The sequence below is a fragment of the Apus apus genome, chromosome 1 (assembly GCF_020740795.1).
Source record: "Apus apus isolate bApuApu2 chromosome 1, bApuApu2.pri.cur, whole genome shotgun sequence".
Taxonomy (NCBI): domain Eukaryota; kingdom Metazoa; phylum Chordata; class Aves; order Apodiformes; family Apodidae; genus Apus; species Apus apus.
The window spans coordinates 153,330,676-153,356,791 of record NC_067282.1 but is presented as its reverse complement, the minus strand read 5'-3'; the positions used below and the strand labels follow the sequence as shown (position 1 = coordinate 153,356,791).

Sequence of the window (26,116 nt, the reverse complement as noted above, 5' to 3'; positions counted from 1 at the left end):
TCTTTGGCTCTAAACTACTGTTTTCTTTCCAGTCATCACTAGTCTCTGTTACCTGTCCTTACCTTCAAACATAAATGAGGCCTTTGCAGGCTCTTTTTCTCAAGTTTCTTCTTCCAACTTACCCAAGCATTAAATATTTCCCCTTACTCCACTGAATAGTGTAGCTCTTTCTTTACTCCTTCAGTGCCAATAAGCGAGGAGTTGAGAGACCAGTCACAGAACGCAGGAGCATTAAGATCTCAGCTTTTAACACTGGTGACCTACTACACCTCAACCTGAAACAGTGGGAACACTCCCTATATTTTGCTCCTCTACAGCTGGGGATAGGTTACTTACAAAATAGTATATATACACTGCAGGTCTTTGGTTATGTCACACATGCAGAGCAGTTAGGACAAGCAAGTGACCATGCACAGTCTTTAAAGACTATCTTTAATATTAACAAAGCCACAGAATTTGCAATGGATCATTAACAATTCAGAAACTCTTCTTTTGGTTGCGTTTATGCGGCTTTTTACAGAAGAAAGAAAAGATACACCTAAAAAAAGTCTAGCATTCTGAAAAGTGCCAAGTTTGTGTGGCAGGGATGGGAAGCACTACAGCAATCCACAAAAGGCTGCTATAGTGTTAACACCAAGGAAGCAATGCTTTTTTCCCCAGTTTTGGGAGAATGACCTAACAGCATACAATCTGTGTAGAGCAATTAATTCCAAACAATTACATGTTGCCAAATCAACTTGTAACTGGAAAAAGTTTTACAGTCGGTATCATCAGTCAAGTAATAGTCACATATTATCATTATTTCCTACTGGAAACTTCATATCCAATTGTTATTGGCTTTGGCTGTAACATTGCTATGTTTTAACAGCAGGTGATTGCTTTTGCTTGTTTTGTTTTCCTTAAAACGACTGAAATAAAAATTCTACAAAGATCTTATATCAGCAAGAGTAATTTCCACAGAAATAAAACTTGGAATATATCAAAATTTTAACTTCAATTTTTTTTAAAGATTCCAATATCCTCTCTGTCATGAAAAACATAGCTGTAGGTGGCTAACATCTAGGAAATAGTAATCCATTTATGTTCAACCACAAAAGAAAGTTCAGTTTTTTAGTTGCAATTTTCCACACTCATAATAAATAAATCCATTCAAAGGCAAGTGGCATTACCACAACTCAGTTGAATTTGTCTGTACTGTGCATTCCTTTTTCTGACATGATCAGGAAAAGTGATTTATGATGTAACAAGCTTATATGCTAAGTACTAAGTGGGCAGACAGAGAAGAAACTAAGTTTTGAGGGAAAAAAAAAAAATGTATTTCCTCACTCAGATGCTCTAATGTTTCAAAACTTCCGCAACTTGGAGCTGCCCATTTAATGGCTTAGTTATGAAATTTTCATTACCTTAAAAGACAAAAGTTCCAGTCATTTGTAAGCACTTAATCACTCATTCATCAAAATCTTACAGGACATTCAACACTGCTTCCAAGCCTCAGATAACAATTCCTCCATAGGTGACCTGTATCAGAAGGCCAAACACTAATAATCTCCAGGACCACTGCAAAGAAATGGGTATCTGGCCTATACTCACTAGATTTCATGGCATTCGGGGCGTTGGAAGGTGCATTCCCCCAGCCTGTTGTCGATGCTCCTGTATCATCTACTTCACCCCACCCGGGACTGGTTTCATTTGGCTCACCCCAGGCAGACGTACCATTATCTGGAGCAGGTGGAGTGCTTTTGCTCCAGACTGCACAAAGGAGAAAGAGTTTTCAGTACAGACCACTTAGACAAGAAATTATTTTCTGCAGTGCAGCACCATGTAATTAATTTACTGCTTCATGCTTTCTTTTGAGGCCTTCAGATTCTCAGTAGCCTGAGTGCAACGAAATTGACAACTGTTCATATCAAACTTAGAGCGGGCACTGACCTCTAGGGATGAAAAGGAAGAGAATGCTATGATGAGCAATATTCTTCTCCCAGATTAAAAATGAACCCAACATCTAACGCTGTCATCCTATCTGGTGAACTTCTGTGACTAATTAAAAGCACCAGACTAATACAGGGTTTTCATATACTAAAGAAAGAATAAGGGCATATTTGAAGTATGGATTAAAACAAAATAGTATTATTTAAAGCATGTTTAGTCAGATGTTACATAACAATAATGTCTTACTGTATTTCCAAAGCTTCATAGTTTTTTCTTGTCCTTAATTCAAACAAGAGAAGTATTTTGCTAAGTATTCATCATACAGCAGAGCCAAATTGAGCTAAAAACCTGAATCACAGACTCACTTGGTTTCAAGTGTTAACTTGAGTGTTTCAGAGCAAATTTTTTAACATAAATAAGAAATATAAAAACCATAAAAAATGTTACTTAGTCTGGGGAAAAGGAAGCTCAGGAGAGGCCTTAACACTCTCTACACCTAAGAGGAGACTGCAGTGAGGTGGGGTCACTCTCTTCTCCCAGGTAACAAGTGACAGGATGAGATGAAATGGCCTTAAGCTGTGCCAAGGGAAGTTTAGATTGAAGAAACTTCTTCACTGAAAGGTTTATCAAACACTGCAAACAGGCTTCACAGGGAGGTCGTTGAATCACCATCCCTGGAGGTATTTAAAAGATATGTAGATGTGGTGCTTAGGGATGCAGTTTAGCACTGGACTTGTTAAGACTCAGTTTAATGGTTGGCCTAGATGATTCTAAAGGTTTTTTCCAACCTAAATGATCCACCTAATCATTCTATGATCAAACAATTCAACCTGTTCTTCAGAGCTCAGACACAATATGCAGATTTGTCAGCTAACAAACATTTTCTTTTGCTGGCAAGCTGACTGGTACTCAGATCAGTAACTGAGGCACAACAAGCAGAGGACTGATTGATTAAAATTTTAAAGGCACTTTAAATACAGAATCAAACATTCAAATAAGAGATTTGTTTTCTTTATGGAATTAAACTATTAGGAATTAAGAGGCTAACTGAGTATCTCTTATGCATTAAGGTTACATTCATACACAGAAGCTTGCTGAAGAAAGGAATGAGACCTGTACCTGATGCTTGTGATTTGCTAGTCATTGGAGTAGGCAGGCTCTGTTCCCGTGGGGCCTGTCCTCCTTGTGAGTTCTTGTCCCACAGGTTCACATTCTTGTAGTTATAACTGCTAGGATCTCCCCACGCTGAAGTGCCATCATCAATATCCATTTTTCGACTGATTGACTGTGGAGAAGGTTCTTCCCAGCCACTAGGCTCCTCCTCTTTGGGGGCAGCTGGCTGTGGTCCACTGTTCCAGTTTGGGTTTGGAGGTCGACCATTACTTGGAGTTTGGGGCGGTGGAACCCAAGAACCAGAAGCCTCCTGCTGTTGCTGCTGGTGTTGGTGCTGCTGCTGCTGCTTGTTCCAGGAGTTAGGCTGTCGACCCGTCTCATTCCATGTTGAAGTTCTTTTACAATCATCCCAGCCACTCTTTGAAGCAGCGGTTGTATTTGCACCATTACCCCAAGTTCCAATCTCATTTTGCCCACCTTCACCCCAACCAGACACTGGCTTGTTTCCTGCACTTTCCCAGTTGCTGTTTTTTGTTTGGTCAGCTTCCTCTCCCCAACCATTCTTTCCAGAAGACCATCCTTGATTAGGCTGCCGTCCACCCCAACCCTGATCCTTACTAGAGCTGTCATTCCAAGAGGAAGATGATTTTTCTTCTGGTCTTCCTCCTCCCCAGTTAGAAGAATTGGAGTTCTTATAGTCATTCCATCCTCCAGTATTTTTGGGGTCCTTCCACTCCGTTGGGGTTGAGAGCTCACCCCATCCAGACTTGATTTGATTGCTTTGGCTGGGTACATCGCCCCAACCCCCTGAGTTCTTTGTCTGTGTGGCAGAGCTCTCCCACCCCTCAGTTCCTTTATCAGGCTTCCCCTCGGGCCGTGGCATCTCTTCAACATCCCACACGGTATCTTGCTTAATTTGAGTTTGGCCCCAGCCGGTGTTTGAAAGCACTCGGGGGTCCAAATCAGTCCTGCTCAGCAAAGTCTGCAAGACTGCCTGGCAATCAGGATGTGTAGGCCTGTATGATCGACGTCCAGAATTGTGACTGTCACTACTTCCTGCTTTGTGGTTGCTTCCAGTGCTTTGACCTCCAACCTCACTTCCTGCAGAGCTGGAAGATCTTCCCCAACAGGGAGCCTGGGAGTTGCCTTGGTTTTCAGGAAGAGGGTGGCCTTTTTGATTGTCCCATGCTCCAGTGCTAGAATTTGGTTGGTTTGGACCACTCCATTCTCCAATCTTCAGTTCATCAGACCCAGACAGCTGTTTCCATTCTCCCTGAGAGACCCCAGATGTTAATTTGTTCCCTTCACCCCATTTGCTTTCATTTGAATGCTGAGGGCCAAAGTTCCAAGACCCACCACCCGTAGACCGGTTATTGTTATCCCAAGAGTCACTTCTTGACCCATTAGGTTTTTGAACAGAAGCTCCTTTCCAGGAGTCCTCTCTATCCTTTCCATTGTTCCCATGGTTTCCAGAATTGCTCTGTCCAGAGACTATGTCATTTCCAGAAGACCCCCTAGCTGTACCCCAAGATCCAACACTCCCAGTCTTTCGTTCTCCAGTGCTTTGTGAAGGGGTGTCAGTGCTCCTGGAAGGGTTCCCCAAGCCCATTTCAAAGGGCATTCCCTTATTCTCCATAGGGTTTGGTGAACTTAAGTTCAAGGAGTTAGTGTTTCCATTTTTTGGTCCATCAGTGTTATGAATTTGAGCCTGTTCTCTGCCAGAGACAAAGTTAACACCCGCATTTTCCATCTTTGACTGCTGTTCCCTAGAGGTCTGACCTACTGTGCTAATCTGTGCATTGGAGCTACCACTATCAGATTCCGAAGTCCCTTTCCTAGAATTGCCCTCTTGAACCAGTGCTGGCCAAGCAGACGGGTTGCTATTTGGGTTAAAGTTGCTGAAGCCAGAACCGGAGCCAATTCTATCTTGTCCACTCAAGTTCCTCCAATTACCTAGTCCATTGTTACTCTCGGCAGCAGAGTTGGAAGATTGAACAGCTTTAGCCTTGGGATCAGATTTCCAGGCCCCAAGATTACATTCGTTTCCAGCGCTTCCAGACTGGCACTGGCTTCCTTTTCCTTTGTTATTAGTGGTGCTTCCTGGCAGAGCATTCTTCTCCAAGCCAGGGTTCGAGGCACTGTTGTTATCGGTGGTGTTTTCGGAAGAAGACTCAGCATCTTTGCTGGCAATACAAGGCCACTCTTCCATGTCAGACCCGTCTACAATCACCTTGTCCCAGATGTGAGTTGGGTTGGCGTTGGTGCCGCTGTTGGAGGAGGCTCCAGGACCCCAAGTGGAATTTGCATAATTCGAAGCAGCAGCACCTCCAATTGCTGAATCTAAGAAAAAAAAACCAAAAACACACCCAAAAAAGTCAATAATCAAAATTATTTACAAGCACTGAACATAACATTTTTGACACCACTCATCACTGATTTCATTAATAAGAACTCTTCCCTCAAACGTGTAACAAAGTTGCTTTGAAAGAACATCAGACCAGAAATTGAAAATAATGATTAAAAATTTCTTTCAACAAACTCTCCACCAGCATTCTGTAGGGATTTAAATTCAGTGTTGACTCACTTCTGCTAACAACCCAGCTCTAAGTTCAACATTACAATTACACCCCAGTTAACAAACCTGCATGGTCATTACTGATACTGGCTGTAGACTTTTCAAACACACATTTAAAATAATACTATTTATATAGAACAAGAATGTGTATGTGCAGACATTCATATGCATGTGTGTGAACATGTAGTCAGCTGTTGGTCTGCTTCTCAACTGACTCAAAGCAACTACAATTTACCACAGATCAAAAGATAAAAGATTGAAGACAAAAAGTATCTACTGAATACATGAAGTTGAACAAGTCTATCCTTCAGCTTCAAGTATCTTTTTCAAGTTGCTTTCATAGAATCATAGAATCATAGGGGTTGGAAGGGACCTCAAAAGATCATCTAGTCCAACCCCCCCGCCAGAGCAGGGTCACCTAGAGTACATCACACAGGAAGGCATCCAGGCGGGTTTTGAATGTCTCCAGAGAAGGAGACTCCACAACCTCTCTGGGCAGCCTGTTCCAGTGCTCTGTCACTCCCACAGTAAAAAAATTTTTTCTGATATTCACCTTAAACCTCCTATGCTCCAATTTGTATCCATTACTCCTTGTCCTATCACTGGTCATCACTGAAAAAAGCTTAACTCCATCTTCTTGACACTCACCCTTTACGTATTTGTAAACATTGATGAGGTCACCCCTCAGTCTCCTTTTCTCCAAACTAAAGAGACCCAGCTCCCTCAGCCTTTCCTCATAAGGGAGATGTTCCACTCCCTTAATCATCTTTGTGGCTCTGTGCTGGACTCTTTCAAGCACTTCCCTGTCCTTCTTGAACTGAGAGGCCCAGAACTGGACACAATACTCCAGATGCGGCCTCACCAATGCAGAATAGAGGGGGAGGTTGACCTACTAACCACACCCTTTCTAATACACCCCAGGATGCCATTGGCCTTCTTAGCCACAAGGGCACATTGCTGGCTCATGGTCATCCTCCTGTCTACCAGGACCCCCAGATCCCTTTCACCCACACTGCTCTCCAGCAGGTCAGCCCCCAACCTGTACTGGTGCGTGACATTTTTCTTCCCCAAATGCAAAACTCTACACTTGCCCTTGTTAAACTTCATCAGGTTTTTCCCCGCCCAAGTCTCCAGCCTGTCTAAGTCTCTCTGAATGGCAGCACAGCCTTCTGGTGTGTCAGTCACTCCTCCCAGCTTGGTGTCGTCAGCAAACTTGCTGAGGGTACATTCTGTACCCTCATCCAGGTCGTTGATGAAGATGTTGAACAACACCGGTCCCAGTACCGACCCCTGAGGGACTCCACTATTCACAGGCCTCCAACTAGATTCTGCCCCATTGACTACAACTCTCTTGACTTCTTCCTTTCAACCAGTTCTTGATCCACCTCACTGCCTGATCATCAAACCCATACTTGATCAACTTATCTACAAGGATGCTGTGGGAGACGGTGTCAAATGCTTTACTGAAATCAAGATAGACCACATCCACCGCTCTACCATCATCTATCCACCTAGTAATTTCCTCATAGAAGGCTATGAGGTTAGTCAAACATGACTTACCCTTGGTAAAACCATGCTGACTGCTCTTGATGACCCCCATCTCCTTGATATGTCTAGATATAGTGCCAAGGACAAGTTGTTCCATCACCTTTCCAGGGATGGAGGTGAGGCTGACCGGTCTATAGTTAACCGGGTCCTTCTTCTTGCCCTTCTTGTAGACTGGAGTGACATTTGCTATCCTCCAGTCCTCAGGCACCTCTCCTGTTACCCAAGACTTACCGAAGATGATGGAGAGTGGCCTAGCAATGACCTCCGCCAGCTCCCTCAGCACCCTTGGATGCATTTCATCCGGACCCATCAATTTATGGATGTCCAGATTACGCAACTGGTCCCTAACCCAATCCTCATCTACCTCATCTATCTGGGCAAACTCCTCCTTTATCTTGACTTCTACTGGGGCTATATGAAACTGGGGCTCATGGGGAAAGCCTGCAGGAGTAAAGACAGAGGCAAAGAAGGCATTCAGCACCTCTGCCTTCTTTAAATCCTCTGTCACCAGGGCACCCACCTCATTCAGCAGTGGGCCTATATTGCCTCTGGTATTAGTTTTGTTGGCTATGTATTTGAAAAAGCCCTTTCTATTGTCCTTAACCCGACTTGCAAGGTTAAGTTCCAAGGAGGCCTTAGCTTTCCTAGTTGCCTCCCTACATTCTCTGACAACAGTCCTATATTCCTCCCAAGTAACCAGCCCCTCCTTCCATGATCTATAGATTTTCCTTTTCCATTTGAGTTTGCTCAGCAGTTCCTTTTTTAACCATGCAGGTCTCCTAGCTCCCTTACTAGATTTTCTACCCATTGGGACACACTGATCCTGTGCTTGCAAGAAGTGGTCCTTGAATGTTGTCCAGCTATCTTGAGCCCCTTTACCTTCTAGCACTCTGTCCCATGGGACTTCCCTTAACAATTGATTTTGGTACTAGGAGTCTCTTTCAGCTCTTTGCAAGACAACATTATTTCCAAAAGTTACTGTAAATTGGAAGAGTTTAAACCTATGAAAATTACAATTTGTATGTAGCAATGTATTCAAGCTGTATCCGGTATGTAATTGCCCCGCATTTGTGTCACTGCTATATTTATGTTGGAAACCAGTTTGTGGTCTTGTGAGCAGCTAAGCTGATCTCTCCACTACTGGATGAAGGCTAGTAAAAGACCTCACTTCTCTCTCTCTCTCTCTCGTCAGCTCTACGTACAAGTTTCCCAAGTTCCAACCCTCATTTGTGACAGTTCTGATGGCAGCTAAACCCTTTAACTAAGTCAACAGAATTCACTAACTCAACACAAAACTGTCCATTTTCTGATGGGTTGTTTTTTTTGCTGGCTTAGCACATTATACAGGGTAACATGCAAGTTCAGTGAGCTTTGGAATCACTATAAGGAAACTGGCAGGATGAACAAACTGCACTGAATAGGGCTCCCTTCATCTGTGGTGAGCTATTATGATGTCCTATGTGGTATGACTTCACATGGACATAATATTTGCATATAGCTTTAAAGAAGAGAAATTAACACAGTGCTACAATGGAGGAAGCCTGTGTCAGTGCTGGCAGCATGAGATGTGCATATATGCAGATGTTATCATCATTAATCTAAAATGTCAGCCAAGATTCCCTTGCCATTCACATAATTACCTCTGAACCTCTAATTAATTTAAGTCCATTAGTACTTCAGTGTTGTTTCTGTACATAGGGTTCCACTCATTTTTCTATGCATTTTTAAGGGACCCTAAATTGTCCTCTCCACAAATTTCCAGTGAAGACGGCTAAACACTCTCCCTTCTAAAAAAACACGTACTGAATCCTAATCTTATTCAGTTATCCCGCTCAACCAGTTTAACTTATTTTGCAGAGCATAAATTTCATAGTAACATCTGCATCAGTATTCATACCTGAATACATATTTACTACTGGCTCATGCGAGAACTTCCATGAAAATGAGACATAAAGACGTTAAGTAAATTCCGCTCCCCTCCTCAAGTTCTATGTTATATACTCAAAAGTAAAGACCACAGTTTCACATTGCTAATACTTTTTAAAATAAAGATGAACTGATGAGCTTTCAGTTCATTAGCTTAACCACTGAATATCCACTGAATGCCTTCCAGATCCCCCTTCACTGAGGTCCTCAAGTAAAGATCCTGACTTCACAGCAAGGTTAAGACTCTCTTGGGAGCTTTGAATACTTTTGTCTTCATTTGTTAAACACTAGCCTCCAAGGTCTGAAAGACCAAGCAGTTCCCATGCGTATTTCTGTTCCTTCTATTGCCTTAATCTCAACAGCAAACTTAACAACATCAAGGAAGAATGACTCTTCACCGATATTTTTACCTGGCTACCTTTTCAGTACACTGAATAATCCTTTCACCCATCCCCTTTTCCCAATTTAAAAACTTTGATTAGACTGATCACAGGAACAGCTTAAGGAGGACAGCCAAAGACAAATTCAAAAGACAGCAAGGTTGCTGTCTTTTGAGCTTAGCCATGATTCAGCAAATGAACGATACACAGGCAGCTGCACACTTAGCAACATCTTCACATAGGTGATTTTCAACAGAGCATTTAATTTCTGTGAAAACATTCTAAAAGTATAAGATTTGGATGTTTGCTAACATTAGTGTATTAGAACACAATTTAATGGACTGTTTTATAAAAACAACCTTGCTTTTTTATATGTAGAATCATAGAATTGCTTTGGTTGGTAAAGACTTTTAAGATTGTCCAGGCCAACCATTAACCTGACTCTTTAACAAGTCTGGTGCTAAACCATGTCCCTGAGCACCACATCTATAAGTCTTTAAGTAACTCCAGGGATGGTGATTCAACCACCTCCCTGGGCAGCCTGTTCCAGTGTTTGACAACCCTCTCAGTGAAGAAATTTTTTCCCATATCCAATCTAAACCTCCTTTGGCACAACTTGAGGCCATTTTCTCTCATCTTGTCACTTGTTACCTGGGAGAAGAGACTGACCCCACCTCACTACAACCTCCTTTCAGATGCTTGTAGGAGACTGATAAGGTCTCCCCTCCATAGCTTCATTTTCTCCAGACTAAACAACTCAGGCCCCTCAGATGCTCCTCGTAAGACTGTAAGATGCTGTAGACATCTTTAACAGCTTTGCTGCCCTTCTTTGCACTTGCTCCAGCAACCTGATGTCTTTGAGAGCAGAAATAAAATTTTGACAATGTATAGCTTAGTGTTAAGACAAAGGGTAAGGGCTCTCAGTTCTTAGATTCTGCCTTAATAACAAACATGCTGTACATAAAAAGGTTTCTGATCTGACCAAAATAAAAAAAATTACTAGCAAATGAGTACTTCTAAGGATGAAAGTATAGAACTGAAATAAGTGAAAGTACTGAAATGGAGTTCTGAAATGAAGATGCAGTTATGCTGGGAGATGGTGGTATTGTAACTATTGAAAGACTTTCACCAATAAAATTTAAGCTTAGTTTTCCAAAGTTGTCTGGATCATTCTGAATATCACTGGTATTGGAAGTTATTTACACCACTCTTCACCCCAGCCCCCTGTACTGTTACAAGACAATAGTAAAATTGGTGTCATCTTTCAGGGAGCTAGAGTTGTGCCATCTTACAGAAGCATCTCAATTCTAGTGGAAAACAATCCATGTAGAGAAGGATTATATATTGACTTTTTTTTATTAAAGCCTCATGGACACGATCTATAGCTATCTGGCAAATATAACTATGAAGAAGTAGGCAAGCTACATTATTTTCCCCTTTGGGAACTTGCTTTTGTTTCCATGTGGGATGAATTAAGTGCAGTATCAGTGAACAAGTGCCTGACAGAACTAGGCCTAATCTGAAAACCAACTTGTAAATAGCCAGGACCTCAGCAGGAATTAATGATGTGCGACACATAGCAACACCACATTTCCACAAACACTTCAGTGGAGAACTGAAGTTGACAGCCCAATCTCTTTCTTGTCCAGCTCTTCGTTTCTGCTCCTCTGGCACACCTACTCTCATGTGTTAGCACATATATTCCCACTGATACTCAGTGAGAAGAACCGGTAAATCATCCAGACTGAAATTAGCTTTAAAAAATAAGATGGGTTAATTTTAATCCACGTCAGCTCCCTAGCCCAGCTAACTGTGTAATGGTGCAGAAATCTGGATGGGGTGAGGCATATCTGAAGAACCCATATCTATCTGTCTTGGCAACAATCCTGAATTACATCAGGATAAAGCAACTAACTGGCATAACAAGTTACCACAATCAATAAAATACAACCATGTAACATCTTAGTTGTTTATGCACCATTCAACGAAGAGTAAAAATAAGGGAATTGAATAAAATTTCAGTCTCAGAAAAACAATTATTAGGTGTCTAATTAATTATACAGAACTTAAGGAGCCTCTAAAATATTTTAAAATGGTCCTCATACAGTACACATGCAATAGCAAAAAACGCCGTTCATGAGAAATTTTGAAAACTCTTAAAAGTGCTTCACTACCGTAAAGTCTCCTTTGTCAGCCTACTACAATCATTGTGAAGGTACATCAATGCTGACATAAAGTTAGGATTTTCTATATAGCAGAAAGACTCTGGTGTGTTTTTTTAATCCTCTTCATCTTTCAGGTGTTTTATTGAAATCCACCATCTCTAAGACATCTGTTTTGAAACTGATTAAACTGATAAACTAGAACTTTGCCATTGTAGTTTGAAACTAACTCACCCCCTTTATTAACTAGGGAACATCAGTGACAAAATAAAATATTTGACAGATAATCTGTCAAACAGGGGTTTGCTAGAAAGGTATTCAAGTACGGAAACCATAAACCAAATGAAATTATTAGTTTTCCTACAATCCTTTTTAATAAAGACAGCCATTCCATCTGGCTCACTTGATTCGGGACTTCCAAGTAACTTTTTTTTTTTTCTTTTGAACAATGTATTTTTCACTCTATTTTTTCTTCTGAAAACCACAAGAAGCTTATGCTCTCCAAGCGGTACCATTATTTTCTTCTTATGGCTTTCAAACATTTATTACTACTTTTTAAAAACATCCATGTTGTAAGAAATGAAGTTGTCTTTGACTTTGCAGATCATCTAAGTTTTTCTTTAGAAGGCAGATGTATTGAGTGGAATTTTGTTTGTTCTAGTATCCAGGTTGGACGGGGCTTTGAGCAACCTGGTCTAGCAGGAGGTGTCCCTGCCAATGCAGGGGGGGATTTGATCTAGATGATCTTGAAGGTCCCCTCCAACCCAAACTATTCTATGATTCTATGATACTACCATAACTTCAGAAGGAAATATTCAAGTGATTGCAATTCCCCACAGTTCTAAAAGATTCAAGAGCAGTTTTAATTTCCCCATGCTCATAAAACAATTAATCTGAAAATCAATTATCATCTGGAATTCAGAGTGAACAGAAAAGCAAAAACAAGACAGTCATCACTTGTATAAAAAGGCTTATCTAAGAAGAAAAACGAGATTACCACAAAAGGAGCATCTTTATTTCATCCAGATGACAAGCGAGAGAAACCTGCCATCTGCATGATAGCTATACGTCTGCTTTATTGGCTCATATAAAAAAGTGACAAGATAGGAGATTCATGCCCTCCAAGAAACCTGAAGAGCTATTGACTACTGAATGACAATAATAAAATAGAGATTATCCGTGCATTGTGTTTACCTTGCTGTGGTTTTAAAAGCATTACACTATCCAATTCAAACCACTCAAAACATATTTTAAAAAAATTAACACTCTTTCATGATCCATCTAGTAGTAAAAAACACATCCACTGCTGCTAACAGCAAAAGCAAAGTCTATACACTAAAATACTAGAAGCACGCTCTCCAAAATCCAAGTTTTATTATGTAGAGATATGTTTATGCACAACTGCAGTGATTCCTTTTCTGCCATGCACATACACATGTTCATTAAATCTTATCGGTAGTATCATTACTTGCCTGTTGCAGTCCCACTGTCACTTTGCAGCAGTGCGCCTGTCACTGGTTGTGCGTTGTTTGGGTTTGCTCCTGGTGCTGTTGGGGGAGGAGGCCCTGCTCCACCCCCAAGGAGCATACAGGATGGCGGAGGGGGCTGCCCACGTTTCAGTAACACTTTGTGGTCCTGCTGGCAACGGAATCGCGGCGGCACCTCCCGAGGCATGTAGCGGGCAGCGCTTGGCGGTTGTCCGTTCGGCACTGCCACCCTTTTGGCATTGTTGCCACCATTGACTGGTGGCGATGGAGAGTTGCCAATTGGGCTGGCAGCCACTGGTTGGCTTAAGCTTGGTTTCGTCACTTCGGGCACTGAAAAACAGGAATAATGAAAATGAGAAAATTTTCCACTTAAACCTGTGTTAACTAGAAGAACTCCACTACGACTCTTCCCTTTCATAATTTCATTCTTCTCTGAAATACCGTGCAACTTCAACCATACTGAAGAACAATTAAAGAAGCAGGAAGAAGCAATTGCCTCAAACCTCTTGCTTCCATATGCAGCTCTGTACCCCAGCATCAAACTCCGCCCTCAGCAAGTATTTTGCTCTAGGCCCCAAATCTCTTGGAAATATAAAGCTGGCAAAGAATACCACCCTGGGCAACGAGTCACTTAAAAATATAAGCAAATATAACTGGTTTCAACCCCTGCTCAGTTCCCTGATCTTCAAATGCTTTTCCGACTGTTATGCATCACCCTTATGGTAGATCTGAAATCAGATCCCAAGTTTTCACCTGCTTAGTAGGCTACATGGCCACTGCCAAAACAAAAATGAAGGAAAAAAAACACCCCACCCTCCTCTTGATTGAAGGTTAACAAATCTGAATTTTCTGTACTGCTCTTAAATGAGGCAGCAATAGCTGACTCTCACTAAAAAGGCAGCCCCTAAACACAGCATTTGTATTGGGTTCTCCTCAGGTTTCCCAGCTGGTCACCAGATGCCCCTTATATGCAAGGACATGCTGCTTCTGAGGGTGATTATACATCGGAGAAGAGAAAAACCACAAACAAATCCTTCAGGAACTGACACAATCACAAAATTTGCTTAAGAGACTCTAACCTGTGACCCCTTAATCACATTCTCCAGGTGCCTTTTTGAAACAGAGCAAAAGAAATTCCCAGCCAGGCACCTAGAAGGTGTAGTTGCTGAGACATGAGACTCCACAGGCAGGGAAAAGTTAATACATCAAACTCTAGCCTTTGTTGAAGATTAATACAAGAAAGAGATGTCCAGTGAACATAATCAGTAAAACTCCTACAAATGTGAGATCAAAACAAGTGAGTCTCTCTTTGACAACATGAGTGCTTTATTCCCCACACTTTTATTTTGGTAAGGGTTTTCCATCTCTCTATATAGGCTCCATTGCCCAAAACACCAAAACGCGTATTGTTAACTGTCAAATCAAGCTATTATCTTAGTTGTGTCAGTAACAGCAATTTCATCCTGCAATTTTTAGCAAATTGACACACAAATAAAAATTAAATATATTATTAGATCAGCTAAATAAAAGCTTAACTTTTTTTTTTTTAACATGCTCACTCATCAGTCCTGCCTCATCTCTACTGGACTTCCTTCCAGGTGCCTGAACCTCTCTTAAGTGTCCATAAACAAGTAATTTTCACTCATTTTGGTACCTCACCATAAACAGTACTTTCCTATCTTTTATTCCATTTAGACAGGCAGTTTCAGTTTTCCGTTACTTGTCTAAAACCTTTGCAGAAAACTGAAAGGCTAAATATTTCAGCTAATCTATTTCTTCCACAATCCTCGTTCCCTCCTCTAGTGTTCTGATGCTGGCAGCATAGATATTTTAAGGTTCTCCATTTTAACCACCTCAGCTTTTACTTCTTCTGAATGCACAACTTCAGGATTTAATCTCGACTCGTAATTCCCCCTCCTTTTTCAACAGTTTTTATTAAGATCTGAGTACTGGGCATCAAGTAAACTACAAATACTCTTTAGGATCAAAGCCTCTTACCTTTGGTTTTTTGATCTGTGACCTGCAAATTAAGAGTAAGAATGTAAATACAGTTTTAAGAACCTCGGCATAAACATTGAACAGGCTGTACTAAATCATAACCTTCATATATTAGCAGCAAGATCACTATTTTGTTCCATGAAAATAATCAGTTTATGAACAACAAGTGTAAACAGTATTCCTAGTCTTATATATGAAATTTTCAAAAAACACACTAGTAGTCACCAACTAGTATTCACCCCCTCCTCATCCCAAACATGGATTTTCAAAGCACAAATAAACATGGACGTGAAGTATTACAGTTCAAAAACTTCCTCCTATGAGAGTATCCTTACAGCAGACTGATGGGGCTAGCAATGGAATTCCCTCAGAAGCAACCACAGGTCAGAGTAGCAGTCTGTCTCTCTGCCATCTTCCCATTTCACCTTTCCCGTGACATCTCTTCCACGGAGAAGAAATCCTAAACCTTACCAGATTCATTGCCATAGTTACAAAAAGTACCAGGAATACCTATAAAGCACCGGACTTCAAAATCTCTTGAATGCAGTAAGATGATTACTGAAAGTGAGCCATCATGCTGGCCAGCGTACTCAGTGTATATTTTTGCTGTACTCCTACATTCTTTCAGCAAAGCAGATTTCAAGCTACAGTAGAGACAAGCATAGCACTGGCATATTCTCTGGAATCATGTGTACTGCAGTATGTTTTGAACCTGTCGATCAGGAGTTCCACTGCACAATAATGGAAAAACCCTAAAGATCATCATGTGTCAGGTTCTATGACACCTACTTTCTGGAAAGCACACAGTGACAGTATAGAATAATGAAAGCACAGGTAAAAAGCAGTTCACTATTTAAATCAACCAGGCTGGAACTCCTTTGTATGGTGAAGAATAAAAAGTCAAACTGCACTGAATTGCTACAGCATAATTTACTTTGCATATTGCAGTGTTCATCTTTGCAAAGTGGAACATTCATTATAATACAAAATCTTAAGCCTCACAGAATAATGTAAACCAAAAGCCTCCAAGACGCTAAAAATGCACCTGTATCAAAATTGCATCTCTACCAAGCCAGACATCAATTTTCACTTTGCTTATGAAAAATCCTGTATGCGTCAAATTGCATCTTCTTTTGTAACACAGTTAAAAAATGCACTTAAGTGACTCTGATGCTACACTACTTAAGGAGAAGGAAGAGGGTGGAAAATTATTCATTAATCCAGTCTGGTAGTGCTGATATGTTTACTATGGTCAACAGTAAACATTTTCAGTAATTGAGTTAACTTGTCTACTTCGAAGAACACCATTTTACCAAATCTTTAAAGAAGATTGGTAAAAGAAGATATCAGTCATATCAGACTGACAGATACCAGAAGATATGATGACTGCAGTCAGCTTCAGGGAAAAAAACCCTGAACTTACTTCTGACTATACTGCATCTCTCTCCTAGTCAAAATGATCCAGTCTTGTGCTAATTTTTTTTTTCAGGTCTAGAATACAAAAGCTGAGAAAATGTGACACTATCTCAGATTCACAGCTTTCATTTCACACTGGGAAACCTGTAAGCATCAGCAGGGCATGAGCAGCTAGAGTGAACAGGGAGGTGGAGTCAAACTCAGTCTTCTGACACGCTACCAAACAGCCCCAGGGACACCAGCCACAGGAATTTAGTCTGTGAATTTCCTTGCATAACCTCTGCTGAAGTTATTTTTTCATTCTTTAGGTTTCAGAAAACCCAGGCAAAACCATCTGCTTCATGTTATACAAACTCTGAAAAATACACCCCCAAATCATTACTACTTATTTGGTGAACACCACTACAGTCACTAAGACAAACATTTACATTCATGTTCTGGTTGCTGGTTTAGGTATTCCTATACATATCTAAGCACCATTGTTATGTTTGGTCTCTAGGATATTTATTTACTTACTGTTTATCATTCCCAAGATTTTGGCCAAATACCACAGCATTTAATAATACTGAGCAACTTAGCAGGTGAGGGACCGCAAAGGAAGACTGACAAATCTTTGTATTTGAAGCATCAATTCCTCAGTAAACACTCATAACACTGTTATAAAAACGACTGGTACAACCTTTTGAGTTTTTCTTGTATCATTAGATTTATCAGCATACAGAGTGACAGAACAGTTTGGGTTGGAAGGGACCTTAAAAATAATCTAATTCTAGCTCTCCCTGCATGGACAGGGACACCTGCCACTAGATCAGGTTGCTCTAAGCCCCATCCAACCTGTCCTTGAACACTTCCAGGGAGGGGGCTTCCACAACTTCTCTGGGCAACCTGTTCCAGTGTCTCACCACCCTCACAGGAAAGTATTTCTTCCTAGTATCCAATCTAAATCTGCCCTCTTTCAGTGGCAAACTGTTCCCCCTTGTTCTATTGCTCGCTACATGCCCTTACAAAAAGTCCCTCTCCAGCTTTCTTGTAGGCCTCTTTCAGGTACTGGAAAGCTGCTGTAAGGTCTCACTGAAGCTTCAAACCAGTAGACTTTATTTACCAGGGCCTGCTCCTCCTCCTCATTCCTACACATAATTTTTCTGCTTGAGCATTAAACAGCTGCAACACTGAGGCAAAAAGACACTGAACAAAGCTTACACTCTGTACCTACTGATCTTTCACAGTATTATTTGGGATGTACCAACACAATAGCTGGATAAAGACAACTGAAATACACCAGTTTACCCGCAGCTAATTTAAACTGATTGACTCAAATTGGTGAAGAAGCCAGATTTAAAATTTTTTAAAAATTAAACTGAAATTGATGCTGGCTGTTCCCACATGAAACCTACAGAGTCTAACACAGAAGAACACCTCATCTTCCATCTGTTGTTGCTAAAGCAATTGAAAAACAGAGACTACAAAATCATTGAGGTTGGAAGGCAACCTCTGGAGAGCTTGTCCACAGTTCCTATTACTGTTCTCCACCTGTCCCCAGGAGTCCCCCCAAACCAAAGGGAGGTCATCAAGACCAGAATGCACAGGGCCATGGCCAACTTCTTTTTAAGTTATCTCCAGAGCAAGAAGCACATAACCTCTCCGGAAAACCTGTTCCAATGGTTGCTCAGTCACACACATGCACAAAAAAAGTTTTTTATTAAGTGGAATTTCCTTTATTTCAATTTGTGCACAATGCCTTGTGCCTTGTCACAAGGCACCACTGAGAATAACCTGCCTCCATCTTCTTTAGTCCCTTCCCACAAGGTGTTTATATACATTGATTGGTAAGATCTCCCTGATGGAAAGGTCCTAGCTCTCTCAGTCTTTCCTCATTTTTCATATACTCCAGGTCTTTACTCATCTTAGGGGCCCATTGCTGGAGCTGCTCCAGGATGGTTACATCTGTCTTGTACTGGTAAGACAGAAAGGATTTTAATGGTAAAAAGCATGGATAAAGCTGCGAGAGAGGCTAGTTCCTATACCAGGTTACCTCCTGGAACAACTTATTAGATTTCCAGCACATCAGAGAGCTTCTAAAACACCAAGTGTTCAGACCCATTTTCAGTCACTTATCAGTTCCCCATGGCTCATAATCAAATGCATAAACTTCAGCCAAAGTGCTAGTAGTTACAGAAAATGTAAAACTTAAGTGATACTCAGCAAAAAATAAAGGGACCTTTCAGTAGTAAATACTTAATGTAAAATTCCTAAAGGACTGAAGTCTAGAAAATATTTAGTAAATTTTAACGCAAGAATTGCAAAAGACTGGTGGCATTTTATCCCAAACACCTCAAAGCAGCAGGAGCTGCATGGATCAAGAGAGACCATATTCTATAACTTAATACCTTATATATATAAGAACACTTCTTTTACTTCACATGACACACTAAGGAGAAGAAATGTCTAAGGTTAAACAGTTAAGTTTCAGAAAAATTATGCAAAAAGTTTTCAATAAAGCACCACTTTAAACAATCAAGTTTTAAAGACTGAATACCATTTAACATCTTACCACCTCCAATGCTATTTATGTTCAAGCTGGATACAACAATCAAAATATCAAAACCTACCTTCTGAGCAGATTCCTTCTTTTTCTTATCCTCTTTTTTCCTTTTCTTGTCTTCCATTAACTGTTCTTCCCTTTCTTGCTCCTTCTCTCTGTGAAAATATGAAAAACAACAGTATGAGCACCATCAAATTCTATAAGGAGAGCCACGCGTACTTCATCCGTCTTCTCCCCAAGGAAGACAGTTGAAATACTAAATTCCTCTCATCCTCAATACTGTATTTGCATTTGAGGTTCTCAGTCTAATCGAGATAAGGAAAGCACCTTCTACCTCAGTGTGGGCACAATCACACTACTTGCTGCATAAAAGAAAATTTCTTTATTCGCATCAGGCCTTTCATAGCAGTATTCTATATAAATTAACTACATGCCTGATACTGGAAAATATCTTCAAGACATTTTGGCCAAAGTATCCATTTAATTGGGTTGTGCTTTTATTTAATGAACAGTGTCATTAATCTTTTCATATGGTAAAAAAAGGGAAGTTGTAATTTAATATAAGATGGTTTGGTCTGATACGACATTTATCTTCACAATGGGAAGAGATTATTCTAGTGCCTGTAGCTATGTCACTTGTAAGAGACAAGAAGTGTCATATCAAATCAAAACCATCATTTATTATACAAGTCACTAATTTAATTTCTAGCCTGTTGTACCCACCCACTGAATTCTTGTGATGAAACTTGTAATATAAATTACTTTCCAGGGAATCTATTTTTTTTCCCCACAAGAACATTATTTCAAAAAAGGAAGAAAAATATGTGCAGCTGCTATTGTTGTCAAGCTATAATCTTGTTGCTATGTTTCATATCAAATACGAAAGTACCAGAAAATGGTTAATTTACTGCATATGTGCTATTGGTGGAACTGTTTCTATGGTGAATCACATTTTCATTAACTAGTTCTTTTCAACTCCTTAAAAGTAAATTAAAGACCAAGTTTTCAGCTCACATGAAGTAATTTCTTTTTATAGGGAAATACTAAGACAAAGACAATGAATGTAAAAAGATGATCTGACAGAAGAGGGATAGGATCTGAGACCAAAGATCTGTACTCTACAAATGGGAAAAAACAAGTATAAACCATGATTTTTCAGAACAAGATTTTTCTGAAAAACAGGACAGCTTTATAAGTAAAACTGGACTTTATAATAGTACTAAACTATTTCTCATATTTATGCACAAATCAAAGTTCTTTTTTGACCACAGTTTAAAAAGATTAGAGTTGAGTTGGCTTTGTTGTCATATCATTCAGAATTCTCCTTCCTTTGCATTTATACGGTACGGGTAGTATTTTTGCTTGCATTTTCACTAGACACTGCCAAGGCAGCGTGCAAAGAGACATTTACATAACTCATCACTTCCTACAAAAATATTTTGAGATGTTATGTGTTAAAAGCTTCCTGACTGAAGACTTCAAAGGACTCTCTTAAAGATAAAAGGTTCTGTGGAGAGTAATAAAACGTTTTCCTGCTTTCCTCAAGTTCAGGTTTCCTTCTTCATGAATGGAGATGATGGGTAAAGGCATGATGGGGCCTTTGAAACCACATCCTAATGTTATTAACAAATACAATTCATACAAAATGGCAAGTTCAGTCTGCATTTAACAAAGACTGAGGCAAATATTCCATAACATACAGAACAGCATTTTATGCACTCTTGGTATTGCTTAAGCCAGGTCAGTTCTTGGTCTCCTCTGTTCTCTATAAAATGTCTAAGTATACTTTCCCAGCCCTCAACTCTGGCAGGAAAAGCCCTGCAGGTTTTTTAGTTTTATTAACAGCACAAGATATGAAGCATTAGAGAGGTTAGTTTACTGTGGATTGTCTGTCATGACACTGAGAAAAAGATTTTCTGTTGCCTTTGAGCCACAGATTGTAAAGAATATGAAAAACCTCTCCAGTGACACTCTCATGTTTCAAAGTTACTATAACCTCAAATTACATTAACTACTTTTGTGCTGTCAAGCTATGTACAGTTTTGGGCTGTACTGTACTTCGAAAAACTTCATTGCAGTAGGCAGAAGTTTAAGAGCTGTCTTAAAGGAGCTACTGAAAGGGTAGGAACAAAAACCAGAATGACTTCCAGTAACTGTCTGGCAGATGGACAGCCTTCTACTTAAAAGCATATTCCTTAGTTCTGTGAGCAAAAGAGCAGGGAATGGAAAAGAAGGACAAAAAGGTCATATTCACAATGCTGTAGCTATGGGTTACAATGACATGTAACACTAATATAAAAAAGCACCAAAGATAGAAGAACCATAGCCTGAAAGTCTACTTATGGGTAATCTGTCTCTGTGGTAAGCTCACGACAGGGAGATGGCTACTGCTGCTGCCTTGTTTTCAGACATACACAAACGAATACCTATAGTACTAAGGCTGCAGAGAAGCCCTTTGTTTTGCATTACTATCTCCCCTTCTTCTGCTCTTTTAGTAGAGATGTCCATTTAATATTCCATTGTACACACCATCAACAACTACAATATAGCCATAATTGATATTTCATAGTTTAGGCTTCAATTCATCTAAACACAAACCTAAGTTCTGCTGAGGTGGAAGTGATCTATCTGAACACTTCGGATGCATCACATGTGTAAGACCAAGAAGTTCCTGACAAAGCATATCTAAAAGCTCATAAGCATGTAGGAAGTAAAATATTATACTCTCCAAATGACAGAAGCAAAAATGTATGCTATAGACATGCTAACTAAGCACCACTATGTTGGAAGTTAACTGAATTAGCAGTGGTGGGGGGAGGAAAGCTTACTGCCATTTTGGGTATCACGTGCCATTTTTCCATGTTCACTATTCAATGCATTTCACTAGTATTTGATGTTTTATGATCAATGCTTTCCCTTTCAGCTGTACGCAAGAAGCTCGTTAAACAGAAACTTGCAGTGTTAAGTGTTCTGATAAATTTAACACAAACAAAGCATTCAAGTACCTCAACTCATTCATTCGGAAGACAATGCTACCTATTAGTCTTCTCTCATTAGCTGAAAGATAATTCTTCCCGGCCTGGTCAAAGGAAACTAGGGGGGTCCATCATGTACATTCCAGCAACCAGCTGCTTACATGGACAAGATCAACATGGGGAGAAAATCCATCAACTCCTGACGAGTGAATTTAGAGTAATACAATGGGGTGTGGTTCCGGTTTTTGTTACCCACAAACAGTAATGGGAACACAGACACATCACAACCCTAAGAGCAAATTTACCGAACAGCAATAAGCAGCCAGCTTTTTACTCCAACTGTCTCCAAGAAAACATGCGTAGATCTTAGAATTATTACCTAGTTGTACTTTAATATTTCTCAAAAAACCCTAAAATCAACATTATTGAAAAGTATTTTAAAAGCATATTACAGAATTTACTTTTCTGAATATTTAAAGTTAGGCATTTTAACAGCTTAAATATTAAGACAGACTGTATGTTGTAAACAAAAATTTTATTTATTAAAAAAGCAAAGCAAATCAAACAAACCCAGGAACTATTATGCAGTACACTCAATACCTTATCTAAATTCTTACATCAACCTCTTCTGGCTAAGTAACAAAAAAATAATTTCAGAGAAAAGGTTTTTCAGCTAGCTAACTAGAAAAAATACTTGTGAAGTACAAGTTTCTAAAATATATAGCCATTTTAGGGGGAAAAAAAAAGTAAATGTACCCTTTCCAAAACAATTTTCTAGTTTTGGAAAATGTTCATTTCCTGCAAAATCCCAATACTAACTTTTCCAGAAAACTCTATTTTAAAATAAGACTTATTCTTGCAACATATGGGCTAAAGGCACAGGAAGAGGACAGAAGTCTTCAAAGTTCTTGCTGTTACAAACTGCACTGTGAAATGAGATGACATACTATATATTAGATACTATCTGCTGGCAACACACTTTGATAGGTAGCAATAAAGTGCCAGAGATTACTCTTCACAAAACCCCTACCATCCTATTAAGTTACACAGACACAAAACATGCACCAAAAATAAAAGTAAATTTAAGAAATTAAAATTCCTAGAAACTCAGGAGTGGGACTTAAGCATGTATGCAATTCCCAGTTCCTTCCACAGGGCTACATGACAACAGTGTACCAGTGTTTGGAAGTTCCTCATACAAAGATGTGCACCAGATACCAGTAATGAGAGCCATCTTCCCTCCTCCTGACCCCATGGCTTTACTTTCTTTTAGTACGGATAACTTGGTTTAGCTATACTATAACACAACACAGGAGTGACAGTGAACTTCTATAGGTGCATCCTGTTCTCTGCCCTGTAATAAGCATAGGGTGATTTAAAAATCTTCTTCCACATGTTGAGCAAACTTCTTTATCTTCTTCCAGAATAGGGAGGATTCTAAAACTACACTTGTAGGATCAGCAGCACTTCAACAGAACAAGCTTCTCTCTATTTCGCTACAAAGTCACATTAACAACTGTTGTATTTTCCCTAAAGGCCTCAGCCATAACTAGCCAGAGTTAAAGGTCATCATCTTATGTGAGATAATGATTTGCATGCACAGAGCAGTCACACTTAGAGGCAACACTTGGGCTATTAACTCACCCTTTCTTATAGATGGGCCTCCAGTGATCCAAAATTATCAGAACACAAATACACTTCTAATCATTTAGAAAGAGAGGAAATTACTAAAAAACTTGAGGGACTAAACCAGAAATTGATTCTAGAGTCAGGTTTCCAACTTTGGTCATGATTTGAAGCAAGAAGCATTTGCAGTGAACAAGCACCAAGCTTCTCAGCCTTTGTGAAAGTCTCCTCAGGATCGTAACTTTGGTAAGTTTTACAGCCTTGATACCAGGAGCATCTGGTGTCTGAGATGCATTTCAAAGCACCTTTATAACAAGCTCAAGACCAGATGCACTTCCAAGGCAAAAGCTCCTCTCAATCCATCCAGGGATGAAAAATCTTAAGAGAACAGTAAGCTGTACTCAACAGTGCTATAACCTGAACAGCTTGCTGTCACCATTAGAGAGGCAGATTCCATCTTCCACTTCTATTCCTCTTCATCAGACTCGGCCCCTGACCTTCCACTGTTTGAGACTTCTCTGGAACTTAGCTGATTGTATGGCAAGCAAATTCAACCCACAAAAACTCAAGTGACCTGGGCCATTCCCTCCATTTTGTAAATGGAATTGACTTAAGAGTATTATCAGATGAACACCAGTAGCGCATAAAACCAGCAATGAACCTTCTCCTTTCAAACAGTATGTTAAATTGGTTGCATTTGAATGAAACTGCACTTTAATGTATTGCAACACGTCTCTGCACAGCACTCAGTTAAAACTCCATAAACTGTATCATAGAAAAATCTACTAGTAAAAGCGAGTGTGTTTCCTTTTAAACCAACTCCTACTTTGCCCGATTAAGGAGAATGCTTTCTCCGGACTGCATTTACTCCGTTATCTCATATTCCTCATACGGGATCCCTAGCACTGTCACCTACATCTGTGCAACTTTCCTAACTGTAACAGGGTCTTTAATGGTACAATCCTCTCACACACAAGTATTTATATATAAATACATTAAAAAAGTATGAGCTGATTATAACAAAGGGTCATAAGTGATGAACAAAAAGCATACTACATACTCCCAAATGAGCTCTTGCACCTTGAGGTGCAAGCCCTTCTTGCTGCAGCAAATACTAGAAGGCTACTGTCTCAAATGCTCATGGTGGATGAAAGCTCTTAAATAAAATCTGGAAGCTGGATGTCAGAGAGTAAAAATGAAGCAGTATCTAATGCTGTGCTACTGGAGTACAGAAATTTTTACAGTTTTACTTCTGCTTTCATTCATCACATACGATTTAACAGACACGCTCCATCATTTCAACAGCATGAGAAGAGCATGGCATGTCTGAACACGCAAGTGTGCCCCAGCACGTCTAAACAGAAAAACAAGGAGAAGCAAGACATAACACAGCATGGCATAAATCCCTGGGTTGACAGACCCTAAATTCCTAAAGGTAATATTACTTCTACCACACTAAGCTGTGTAAAGAGTTATGATCTTGCCGATAAAATGGGATTAATTTTATTAAAAAATGTTAAATTGCACAGCATCACAGCCACCTTTCTTGTCAAGCAATGCCCGCATGAATATGGAAGGAAGCCATACAAAATCTGGTCAAATAGGAGATGGCTGCTTGGAAAGTCAGTCTTCATGCTGAACTCAAAAAGGGAATATGAAATTATTTGACACCAAATGAATTCTGATGTTTATAAGAATAAAAAAGATCCTTCAGAATAGCACTTCTAAGGATCCAGAGTATAAATATTTCAAGAAGAAAAAAGAAAATTACTTGTCTGCTTGAAATAACACTTAAGTTTAAGCATCATTGAACAACTGCCCTGTACTTTCTGAATGACAACGAAATAAAGATAGCAGAACTCAGCCCTTCAGTAGAGTATGAAATAAAAAATTTCTTATTTGTAACAAATACCTACATAGTATAACACATGTAGGACAATAACAAGTGTGTCCCACCACACAGCTCCCACACTCCCAGGGAAAGCTGTGGATTTTATACACACACAATATATACTTCACCGTGTATTACATGAAAAGATTTTATAAAGGGTGCTTTTAGAAGTGCTCTGAACAGCAGTGTTTTCAAAAAGTAAAGGATTATTGCATGTCAAGGAGTTGGAGTAAGCTGCTTTTTTCTTCTCTTTGGCTGAGAACCAAAACAGTGTCACAGCAAGAAGTTTGCTTACTTTAAATAGCATATCTGGAACAACTGATAGGCCTTTATCGCAGCAAAACATCAGTAATTTGACTCTGCTGTAAAAAATAACCGATTCTAAACATCGACACACTGACTTTGCTAAAAGTATGCTTTTCTAAAGAGAGACTCCTTAAAGACTTATTAATAGAGTAAGATTAATTATTTGTGGAGTATTTGACATATATGCACAATGATTTATTTAACAGAAGGAAACCAACTCTGATGATAAAGGGCTGTTTACT

The 26,116-nt window shown here is 39.7% G+C and overlaps 1 protein-coding gene across 16 annotated transcripts in view; it reads right to left on the bottom strand.

Moving 5' to 3' along the window:
* TNRC6B (trinucleotide repeat containing adaptor 6B) overlaps nt 1-26,116 on the bottom strand; it is a 135,809-nt gene that overhangs the window by 28,323 nt on the left and 81,370 nt on the right. For 15 of the 16 annotated variants that reach the window (XM_051638778.1, XM_051638709.1, XM_051638701.1 and 12 more), the window contains 5 exons: nt 19,144-19,231; nt 15,119-15,140; nt 13,106-13,450; nt 3,049-5,382; nt 1,591-1,749 (listed from right to left, as the gene is read on the bottom strand). In XM_051638778.1, the coding sequence (XP_051494738.1) occupies nt 1,591-1,749; nt 3,049-5,382; nt 13,106-13,450; nt 15,119-15,140; nt 19,144-19,231 (2,948 nt within the window). The remainder of the gene's footprint in view (nt 1-1,590; nt 1,750-3,048; nt 5,383-13,105; nt 13,451-15,118; nt 15,141-19,143; nt 19,232-26,116) is intronic. The other variant, XM_051638755.1, reaches the window with a different exon arrangement.